The 12,177-nt window shown below is 41.3% G+C and overlaps 1 protein-coding gene across 4 annotated transcripts in view; it reads left to right on the top strand.

The window, feature by feature from the left end:
• Positions 1-12,177, top strand: part of ATP11B (ATPase phospholipid transporting 11B (putative)) — a 101,575-nt gene that overhangs the window by 78,119 nt on the left and 11,279 nt on the right. For 2 of the 4 annotated variants that reach the window (XM_081955293.1, XM_081955292.1), the window contains exons 28-29: positions 932-1,097; positions 7,257-7,342. In XM_081955293.1, the coding sequence (XP_081811419.1) occupies positions 932-1,097; positions 7,257-7,342 (252 nt within the window). The remainder of the gene's footprint in view (positions 1-931; positions 1,098-7,256; positions 7,343-12,177) is intronic. The other 2 variants (XM_081955291.1, XM_081955290.1) reach the window with 1 other exon arrangement.

The raw sequence follows: 12,177 nt of genomic DNA, 5'->3' as shown, positions 1-12,177 counted from the left end.
TGACCAGCCAAAGTTCATTTGCTGCAGTGAACCTGCCCAGATTTTGAGTTATTCTCTAGGCCCAAAGCCATGAGGCTGGTGGATACTAGGAACAGGGCTTTCTCTATTATGGATTTTGTATTTTTGGAATTCATTTCCTGGGAGATAACAGGTAGTCCTCGACTTAACAGCCACAGTTGAGCCAGAATTTCCATTTCTAAGCCAGACAGTTCTTAAGTGAGTTTTGCCCCATTTTATGACCTTTCTTGCCCCAGTGGTTAAGTGAACCATTGCTGTTGTTGAGTTAGTAACACAGCTGTAAAATTAATCCAGCTTCCCCGTTGACTTTGCTTGTTAGAAGATCACAAAACATGACAAAGTGACCCTGTGACACAGCAAAGGTCATAAATATGAACCAGTTGCCAAGTGTCTGGCTTTTGATCATCTGACCATGGGGATGCTGCAATGGCCGTAATAAGTGTGAAAAACAATCACAAGTCACTTTGTAAAGTGCTGTTGTAACAGCCACTAAATTAATGGTTGCAAGTTGAGGACTACCTGTACTTATGATTTCCTCCTTTTTCAATCCTTAATATTTCCTACTGTTCTTAAGAGTATTCATCTAAATCAGGCGTCCCCCAACCCCCAGCCGCAGCCCACCACTGGGCTGTGGCCTATTCAGAAACTGGCCCACGCAAGAGACAGACCAGCACATGCGCACAGCTCCACTGCCACAAGCAGCAGGCCAATGTGCGCACGCAGCTCCACTGACACAAGTGGCTGGGTGGCACGCATGTGTGTGCACACCAGCTCACCACAGCCACAGCCCTGTTCCCCTCTGTCCCCCCTTCCCAGCCAGGCCACCAAGCCACATAGGTTGGGGACCACTGACCTAAATGTTTTCCCTTGCTGCTTGTTAATTTCCATTTTCTTGTCTCCTTTATCCTTCCAGGCCGTTTTTGCACACCCAAGACATGTACTTTGTATTTGTTCAATTGCTGTCCAGCGGCTCAGCTTGGTTTGCCATAATCATCATAGTTGTCACTTGCTTATTCCTTGACGTCGTGAAAAAAGTGTTGTTCAGACACCTGCAGCCCACAAGTACAGAAAAAGTCCAGGTAACTTTTGCTTATAAGTGGTTTGATTAACACTTAAGTTATTGGGAAGATTACATTTTTGAGCCTTTCTCTGGATCTTCGTTGCTATTTTGCCTGCAATTCTTAATTTACTGTGACCCTATGGTGAGTATTCTTTTTTTTTTTTAATCTACTTTCCGGCTTTTAACATGTATTTTCTTCTTGTTTTCCTCTTGGTCATACTGCAATGTAATGAAAGAATTAATAAAGCTAACAGAGTAAGATTTCTAAAAATCCTTAACTGAGACATGGTGAGAAATTAAATATCCAATGATTCAGTTGTGAACTACTTTCATTCTTGCCAGCTCAATTGCTTATTATTAGTGTTGAGTAAATATTGACTTAGTAATGATTTAGTAACACATGTAATTATTGTTATCAAACAACCTTGAAATTTGAGGTAGCTATTTTTCCCCAAGATACATGGATTTCTTACGTGGAGAATATTTAAAATTTAATATTGCACAACCTAGGATAGCCTTCCCCAACCTAGACTCCCAGCAGATGGATTACCGTATTTTTCGCACTATAAGACGCACCAGACTATAAGACGCACACTAGCTTTAGAGGAGGAAAACAAGAAAAAAAAAATCTGCCTCCCAGCATCCATCCAGTAGCGTCCTTGCAGAAAACAGCCTGGTCAGCTTCAGCATGTTATCACAGCCACAGCACATGGCTCATCAGGGCTCCACTCCGTTGCGCCCACCACCAGTCAGCTGAGGTGCTGCTGCTGCTGCTGCTGCTGCTGCTGAGGAACACTGGAGCCTTTGCTGCGAGAAACTGATTGGTGGTTGAATCGGCCTCCCATAATACCACCGATCAGCTATTCTAGGCTGTGGGAATCGCCGCCACCTTTTACCGTTGCAACTGCCAATCAGCTGCTTGTCAGCAAAGGCACCAGTGTTCCTCAGTGGTGGCAAATGGCAGCAGAAGTGACAGGCAGCAGCGGCGAATGCCGCGGCCATACCAACACCCCTCCCCTCATCGCAATATTCACTCTATAAGACATAGACATTTCCACCCACTTTTTTGGGGGGGGTCTTATAGTGTGAAAAATATGGTAATTATAATTCCACAAATTCCCAGCTGGCTGTGCAATTCCAGAAAAAGTCCAGACATCTGGAGGACACATACCAGATCAGCTACCATTCTCAACATTTCTTTGCCTTTGGCAATTGCTTAGAAAAGGGGCCGGTAAACGTTTGGAAACCCAGCAGTTAAAAATACTGTGAGGAATGGCAGGATTAATAAATGTATTTTGAAAGAGATCAGATCCTGCTGACCGTAGATTCTTTTTTAAACTTTGGAGAACGGAGAACATCTTAAAAATCTGCTCTGTAGTTCTGCTTTCCTGTATTTGAATTTATCGTATGATCACTTAGTGGTCATCTCTGGTTTGGAGAAAAACATTTTGTTGAGCTGCACTGTAATGCATTTTCTGGGAGGTGTTGCAGAAGCACTGATGGCCATGTGGCTTTTTCTTTCTAAAATCATTTCCAATACAGTAGAATGTGGCATTTCTGAAGTGAGAAATGTCAACTTTCTCTGTGGTTCACCTCAGAGAATAATCTTTGCAATGCATCCTACAGGTTTACAGCTACGTTTCATGAAAGCAAGGTGTTCCTCATCAGTTTGCCACTTAATGAAAAATTACCCCTGTACATTATTCTTACATGCTTGTTAGAACCATATGCTTATGTACAAGCTGCTAAAATTATGGTAATATTGATGATCACATAGTTAGACATGCAGTCATCATAAATTCATTCAGCACAAATAAATATGCTAGATCAGGGGAGCCCCAAACTTGGGAACTTTAAGACTTGTGGACTTCAACTCCCAGAATTCCTCAGTCATCCATGCTGGCTGGGGAATTCTGGGAGTTGAAGTCGATACGTTTTTTAAAGTTACCAAGTTTGCAGATCCCTATGCTGGATCATTCTTCCTTTTTTTCACATAGATAATGTGTGAAAGTGAAGTGCCTCCTCTTATTTTTTAAATGGCATTTGGTTTTTCCTTTGAAATCCATTTATTAGGAGAGCCTGTGCAATATGTTGAATGTCCTTGGGTCTGTGCAGGATGCTATCAGCTGGTCTTGAGACTTCCTAGCAAAATTAGGCTGTTGCTGTACCCAGTATTACTCCACAAACAATTGACGTGGTGTGTGCTTTGTTTATCTTGACCAAAACCACAGCGGCTTATATTAAGCAGAGAGTTACAAAGAGACAAATGAACACAAATCAAAGGCCAAGGTTAGATTACCTGCTCATTATCGCCTGTTCCTATTTTTTAAATGTATTTACTTAAATAACATGGCAGTCCTAAACTCTGTTTAAAATCTCCTTCCCAATCAACCCTGTGCAATTAATAGCTTTAAAAAAATCAGGTTTCTGTAACATTGAACAGCCTTCCCCAACAGAATAGAAATTAATACCGTTTCCCTGAAAATAAGACCTCCCCGAAAAGCCCTCAATCGGGCTTTTGAGCGCATGCGCTAAAAGAAGCCCTCCCCTGAAAATAAGCCCTCCCCAAAAATATTGCAACACAGCAGCAGCCATGACGTGACCACACTCGCCACCTCCTGCACCTCAAAAATAATAAGACCTCCCTGAAAATAAGGCCAAGCATTTATTTTAGGTCAAAAGAAAATAAGTCCCTGTCTTATTTTTGTGGAAACACGGGTAGATGAGTGGGGAGGGAGCTCAGTGTGAACACATCCAGAGGGTGCCAGATTGAACATCAATGTTAATGGGATAACAATATTGCTTTAGAGGCATGGAGTCAAACTCGCAGCATCATGTTGTCATCACGTGACATATCATGACTTCCCCCCCTTCACTAAACGGGGGTGGGCATGGCCAGCGCATGATGCATCTGGCCTGCAGACCGCAAGTTTGATATCCCTGCTTTAGAGAATGGGACCCATAATGACATCCTTAATCTCTTGAAAGCATGGATCTGAACAGAGCACTTGCACTTAGAAATAAAAGCAAGACTGTTTTTCCTGTGGTTTTTTTCCAGGAAAGTGTTTCTGTATGCTTGTAAGCATTTTATTTTCTCCGTCCTCTCTGATTGTACAACTCATTAACTTGTCCACGTAGCAGGACTGGATCATGTTGGAAAGTTAATCAAATACATGTGCAATAGTGAAATAAATTGATTAATCTGAAAGCTTCTGTCTTCTTACTTGACCGAAGAGGTTATAGGTGCCTAAATGTTGCTGAACTAGAATGTCCTCCTGCATTGACCACTCGAGATTCCATGTTCTCCATTCATGTCTTATTTGACAGATGTTGGCTGTACTGAAATCAATCCCTGCTTCTAGTTACACTGAATCAAAACTATATAATCATATGCAGCCACTGAGTATAACTTCATTTTTAAGGAGAAAGAAATGGACACTTGTTATTTAAGGCTAACTTTTCTGCTACTTTAAGCAGAAATGTTTTGCTATATATATTTTATACTCCTGCTCAACAAACCGCTTCTACTTTTTTATTCACCTTTATTGGAATTGTAGTTTTAAATTATAAGAACTCTCTTCATAGTAAAGTTATCCAAAGAGGATAAGAATGAAAAGAGCAGTTTTGATGATAAAGGGCTAGTTGAAGTGAAAAATCCATGTGGAAAAAAAATGCTAGATTGTTTATAGTAGAGAAAGTGATCCAAGAAAAATCCAGGTCCATATAACTGTTCTGACTGGTATCTTGAGAAAAGGCTAGGTCAAAAATCTTTCTTTTTGACATACTACCTTAAACACTTCTTGCAAACTGAGTTCAGTACGTATACACTAGGCGAGAACCTGCTGTGGTCTCAAGCAGAATAGGATAGATACAAGAACCTTACCATTTCATACTGACAGGCGCCCTTAACCAGGTCAATGTCAAAACCTTCAGATGCATTTATTTAAGTAATCCTCGACTTACAACCACAATTGAACCCAAAATATCTGTTGCTGAGTGAGACGGTTGTTAACTGAGTTTTGCCCCACTTTATGTCTTTCTTGCCACAGTTGCTAAGTGAATCATTGCAGTTAAGTTTGTTGTTAAGTGAATCTGACTTCCCCGTTGACCAAAAAGTGATCACATGATCCCAGGACAGAGCAACTGTCAGACACCTATTGCCAAGCATCTGAATTTTGATCATGTGACTATGGGGAAGCTGCAGTGGTCATAAATGTGAAATAAGTCACTTTTTTCAGTGCTGTTTTAACTCCAGATGATCACTAAGTGAGCTATTGCAGGTCGAGAACTACTTGTACAACCTTCTAAAGGGGCAGGGTGTGATGGCGGAGTAACTCTATTGTGTGAAGTCAGCTGATTTAATTATTAACCACCTTAAGTACCCAGCTAATAATTGCTATTCTCAAGATCTGATGAGAGGTTTCTCTGCTCATAGTTCAGATCATTGAAGGTGATAATACAAAGTTCCTATTGAGTAAGCTTGTTATATCGATCTTCATATTATCTTTATGTACTGTATTTTTTGGAGTATAAGGAGCACCTTTTTCCCTCAGAAAAGAGGGTGAAAATCTGGGTGCGTCTTATAGACTGAATACAGCATTTTTGGCCTACTGAAACCCCTCCCCCTTTGCAAAAATGGACCTGCAGAATGTTTGGGAGGCTTGCAAAATGCTCCTGAGGGCTGGGGAGGCCCATTTTTGCTTGTTTACCCGTCAGAAGGTAGTTATAGTCCTTTTAAAAATTAGCTATATCTAAATGCCTAATTTTTAACTTTAATGCAAGAGAAACAGTTGACTGCCTAATTAAATTGCATTCAAACAGCAAATCTGTGATCATATGATTATATACTACTACTTCATCTGGAGGGAACAAGATTGGGAAAAACCAAGTTAGAATCATGTACTCACGTAAAGATAAAGGTGTTTTTTTTAAGGGTTTAAAGAATTACAAGATTTGGTTTGTTTATTTTGCTAAGAAATCCCAATTAAATGGAAGTCCAATTCTACCGTATAAAAGCTGTGTTTTCAAGACAACCTTCTACAGAGATAAATTACTTTGCATTGTAAATATAGCCATTGTTTTGAACTTTGATCACACAAACATTTAAGAAGCCCTTGAAAACCAAATTGATTTGCATTCAGCATCTATTTTGAATTTGTACTTAATTGTGAGGAAGTTCCTGAAGGCCTGTTTTGTTTACTGTGTGATGTTTGCATATGCCAAAATGGCTGTATTTCAACCTAATTGGAAGTGGAAATGCAGTTTTGATTTGACTACTGTTTTGTATCTTCTCGCTGTCATCTTCTATGCCATTATGTAGTTCATAGAAGAGGGGAAAATATCTCTTAAGGAAAATCTCAGTAAGAAATAGCCCCTTTTTAAAATAAGATGTGGTTTTGTCTGTTCATCGCAACTCCTGTCTCTAAATGCAACAGCAGCTTTAAAATATGGCAGCTAAGACTGAATGACGTAGCTCAGGGGTCTCCAACCTTGGCAACTTTAAGACTTGTGGACTTCAACTCCCAGAATTACTCAGCCAGCTTTGCTCTGGGAGTTGAAGTCCACAAGTCTTAAAGTTGCTAAGGGTGGAGACCCCTGGCTAGGTGGTTTTTAGAAAATGGCCTGCTTATATTAAGTCTCCTATGTGTAAGGAACACTTGTTTGCAACACCAACAACAAAAATTAAAAGGAATCTTAACCAGGAAGTGAATTTAGCACAAACTCCCCTTAAACAATGCAGATGGGTATAAATTAGGGGTGAAATTCAGCAGGTTCTGACAGGTTCTGGAGAACCGGTAGCGGAAATTTTGAGTAGTTTGGAGAACCAGCAAATACCACCTCTGGCTGACCTCAAAGTGGGGTGGGAATGGGGATTTTGCAGTATCCTTCCCCTGCCATGCCCACCAAGCCATGCCCACAGAACGGGTAGTAAAAAAATAATGAATTTCACCACTGGTATAAATACTGCCTGTATTGAACTGTGAACCAAAATTCTTCTTGGCACCTATCAGGTTGTTGCCCACTTTTAATCCTTCAGAAACCAGTGTCTCTGCACATACCTGCTTTGCAAATGAAAGTTGTACCTTTTTGAGAACTTTGTCCTGTGTCTGCCTTTTTTGAACAATGTGACTACTTCTCACTGATCTGTGTGTTCCATCCCTTCTTTGTCCACTTGTAGATGTACTCCAGCAGAGTTGCTTTAAGTGACGAATGCATCGCACTACAGCCGTTGTCCAGGGCAACGAGTCAGCTGAGCAAAATTAGGTAGAGTAGGAGGGGCAGTTCTCCAATTTTATGCATGATGAAGGTCAGCTAACCAGCACTTAAGAGAAGGGGAAAGGCATGTGGGACTCTAGTATGAACTAAGAGGGCAGTCACAGCTGCACAAGTTGGTACCTTTCTGACTTCCCCTTAGCTTTGCTACGTATGTATGTTCGCAGGCCAAATATAGCATGTGTTTCATTTCTCCCCTAATACTTCTTGGGAGGGAGGGGCAAAGGGAAAATTGCAAGCATGATGACCAGGTGCAGAATCCCAGTCTACTCCATGATAAAGATAACATTTTAAAAAACAAACCAATCACGCATGGTCTAACCGCTTCTGCCTAACTCAACCATCCACGATGTTAATGGTGCATGTGGCATGCACTGTCAAATAGGAAACACAGCTGCGGCAAGACTCTGTCCTTTGTAGATCATTATGCCTTTTGCTAACTAGATTCTTTCTCCTCTTACTGTTGGTGTAGCTTTATGTTTCTATTTTGCATCTAAGTGTATTATGGATATTGTCTACTTAAATAGATAGTTGATGGAAAGGGAATGGGCTGGGTGAGGACTTTTGCAGTTGATTAAATTGCCCAGAGATGGGGTGCTAGAGTATATGCATTACATCTCTGGGCAATTATGATGGAGCTGTGGTGGGACAGTGGTTAGAAGGCCATATTGCAAGCTAATTCTGCTGGCAGCCAGCCTCACCGGCTCAACCTTGTTCCATCCTTCCAAGGTGGGTAAAATGAAGACCCAGATTGTTGGGGGAAATATGTTGACTCTGTAAACCGCTTAGAGAGGGCTGTAAAGCACTCTGAAGTAGTATATAAGTCTTAGTGCTATTGCTAAGTATAGGAGTAATTTGCACAGTATGAAGACCATATGATATACTTTGTTCTCAGTTTCCAGATTTATCTAGATTTGTTTATCAGTGTACGGTGTAAACCAAGTTTTCCCAATCAGGGAAAGATCCAGTTAGGTGGACTTCAACTTCCAGAATTTCCATCTGTGTGACTGTGATAGTCTGGAAGTTGAAGTGTGTCTATCTTACAGGAGCCCAAGTTAGGGAGACATAATACAAAAGGTTGTGCCTCTTTAAGACGTAAGACTGACATTGAGCATGGTCTGGTTTTCTTTAACCATCCAAAATTTACTCAGTCCCTCTGCATGTGTGTCTCAACGTGTCTCATCCCCTCTTTCCTTCCATCAGCACCAAATGATGGTTTAACCATGGTAACTACTCTAGAAGAAACAACAAAACAATGGTGATTCTGTGCATCAAAAGAAGCCTTGGTGAATAAGGAGCATTAAGACATCCAGAATTAATGTGTCCCTCCAAATTTGGCCAATCTATTGGTAGTAAGAGAAAAGCCTTAAAGGGGTGTGCAGTGGGATTCCTGGGATCTGTTCAAATCATACCTTTTCCATCAGTCTCTTTCCAGCTGACAATCCTCTTACCTGTCTAATAGGTTGAAGGCCAATGCAAACTAATAAATACTGGCAGTGATTTTGTTATTAGAAACACAAAATGAGAGCGCCAAATATATTAAGTAGTAGAGGTTAAGCATCTGCCTTTTGACACACAAGATACCGTCCGTTTGCTGCTGAACTAATTCAAGGCACTGGAAAAAATAGTGGTTTCTAATGTTTGAATATTATTCATCTAAATGGGAAAGTCAATAATAATAATGTGGAATCAAAAATACAGAACCCAAAACAAATAATTGGGGCTCACTGCAGTGTTTATTAGACAATGCGCATAGGAGAGGGTCTCTTCCAAAAGAATAGTGGGAGGCATCCCTGAAAGAGGCAAAGAGATGCACTCATTCATACATTTCAGAAAGGAGGTAGAAAGGGATGCAGGTAGACAAATGCATGTTGATGTAAACATACATATTCATAATCAATAGATCTCAGATTATCTCCTGGTCTTCTACTGTTACTATCTTCAAGAAGAGAATGATTGCCTTAAAAAACATGACAGTGGGTTCCCAATAATAGCAACAACGGTACATTGAAATATCTTCAAGAACTACCATTTGCCTACAAAGAATGACAGAGTTGGAAGGGACATTGGAGATCTTCTAACCTAGTCCAACCCCCTGCTCAAGCAGGAGGCCCTATTCCAGCAATGGTGAACCTTTTTTGGCTCGCGTGCCACAAGTGGGGGGAGCACAGGGGGGTTGTGTGCGGGCGTGCCGCACCCATAATGCAATGCGCGACCCCCCAGTGCGCATGCGTGCAAAACAGGTGCGACACCCCCCCCCCCATTTTTACATGCTTTTTCGCCCTCCCCAGGCTCCAGAGGCTTTATAGGAGCCTGGGGAGGGCGAAAAGAGCCTCCCACGCCCCTCCGGAGGCTTCAGGGACCGTCCGGAGGCTTCCCTTAAGCCTTTGGAATACTTAAAATGACCCTCCGAGCAAACCGGAAGTCACTTCCGGATTGCTCAGAGGGTCGTTTTAAGCGTTCCAAAGGCTTCAGGGACCGTCCGGAGGCTTCCCTGACGTCTTCGGAGCGCTTAAAACCACCCTCCGAGCAAACCGGAAGTGACTTCCGGTTTGCTCGGAGCATCGTTTTAAGCGTTCCGAAGGCTTCAGGGAAGCCTCCGGACGGTCCCTGAAGTGTCCAGAGGGCCTCTGGGGTGGGCGGGGGAGGCTCTTTTCGCCCTCTCTAGGCTCCTATAAAGACTCTGGAGCCTGGGGAGGGCGAAAAATGGCTTTCAAAAAGGGTGAAATTAGCTGGCCAGCACGTGCATGCACGCTGGCCAGCTGACGGCAGCGCCTCGTGTGCCCTGACAAATGGCTACGCGTGCCACAGGTTCACCATCACTGCCCTATTCCATTTCAGACAACTGATTGTCCAATCTCTTCTTAAAAGCCTCCAGTGTTGGAGCACCCGCAACTTCTGGCGGCAAGTCTTTCCATTGATTAATTGCTGTAACTATCAGGAAGTACTGGTGGGAACACAAAATAGACAAAGCAATGTAAAGATGTTAAAGTGTTCTGTGACTTAAGATTTCAAAAAGGCAAGCACCCGTCACATAACACCCAGATTTAATAATTGTTGATAAGAAAGACAAACAAGTTTGGATAGTGGACGTAGCAGTACCAGGAGATAGCAGAATAAAAGAGAAAGAACTGAAGAAAGATCACAAAATACAAAGACCTACAAACAGAAGTAAAACAAATGTGACAAAAGAAAGCAAATATACCCTCAGTAGTAATAGGCTCCTTGGGTGCAATCCCAAAACATCTGGAGCAGCCCTTGAAGACCATCGGCATTGACAAAATACCCATTAGTCAATAGCAAAAATCAACTTTACTTGGAACAGCTTACATCTTGTGACGATACCTTTAATACCATAGAACAACAATAGAACAATAATATCTGTTTATCTCGGATCCTTGGGATCCATCCATTGGTGGATCAAAATGCCAAATTTAGTCTAAACATGTGACTGACCAACCAGTCGGAAGAAGGAGGAAGAAAGGAATTGTGTTAGCAGCTAGTTAGCCTTTTACTAACAAATAGTCTAAATTTATTTATTTAAATACAGTTTCCATAATTAATAAATTATGGCATTTCTCAAGATAGTAATGAATTTCCATATCACATTATCAAACCATAGAGCTAGAAGGGACCTCATAGGTCTTCCAGTCCAAATTCATAATCAAATTCATTTTGACATTCCCTAGTAAATTGTCTGTTTTCTCTTACTTTTAAGGGCTATGCAAGATGCAGTTTGTCTGCTGTGACATTAACAAAACAAAAACCTAAGATTAATCATAGATTAGTTCATTCATAGTTAACAGGCCTTTAAGATTTAAAGGGTGTCTTCTGTTAATAATTTGGAATTGTGGTCTTCATTAACTCAAATATTTTTGAATAACAAGAGTAAAGATAAAAGTTACATTTGCTGGGGATGTTTGGAGTTCAAATCAATACCTCATAATTGTCAATCTTTCCCCAAGTGTCTTGGTAAATAGAAGATTAAAATGTTGAGGGAGTGTTTTCAAAGGTGCTGTAGTCTTTTTAATAAACATCCCTAAGGTCTCCTTTTTTTTAATCTCACACAACTTTATAAATGTTACCCTTTGCTATCCCTGCCAAAAATTCAGTTCCACTTGAATCTATATGTACTGTTTTCATTCGACAACACTTATGACTTCAAGAAACACACTAGAGAAAATGCCAAATTTCTGTTCGTGGTTACAGCAGTGTATCTGGACCATTTGACCATTTGTGAACTTCAGCTTCTAGGACAGGAGTCTTCAAAGTTGGCCACTTTAAGATTTGAGGACTTCAACTCCCAGAATTCCGGCTGGGGAATTCTGGGAGTTGAAGTCCACAAGTCTTAAAGTGGACAACTTTGGAGACCCTTGCGCTAGAGTTTCCTTGCCAATATGCTGACTGGGGAATCCCTCGAATTAAAGGCCACACATTTTCAAGTTGCCAAGGTTGAGAAATGCTGGATTACTGGATAAATTCCCCTCTGCTTAAGTTTCGGATTCCCAGAGAGCCACATCACAAAGCCTAAGCCATTTGTTATTTATGAAAGGCACTGTAAGTTCAAAGGTGGTAGGTACTGTTTTGCACCTTCGGTTATATTGGATTTAAGTTTGTTTTTCCCCTCGCAAGCCTAGAATCAGGCCTCCATCAAACAGTTTCAGATTTTAGAGGACTAGAGACACACAGATATTTCTTGGGGAATATTTAAGGTAAGCGTGCCATTATTACAATACAATACAATAGTAGAGTTGGAAGGGTCCTTGGAGGTCTTCTAGTCCAACCCCCTGCCTAGGCAGGAAACCCTATACCGTTTCAGACAAATA

This window comes from Natrix helvetica, assembly GCF_964273705.1.
Source record: "Natrix helvetica genome assembly, chromosome: 5".
Classification (NCBI taxonomy): domain Eukaryota; kingdom Metazoa; phylum Chordata; class Lepidosauria; order Squamata; family Natricidae; genus Natrix; species Natrix helvetica.
Note: the sequence above shows the minus strand (reverse complement) of the source record. Positions and strands in the feature narration are given on the sequence as shown.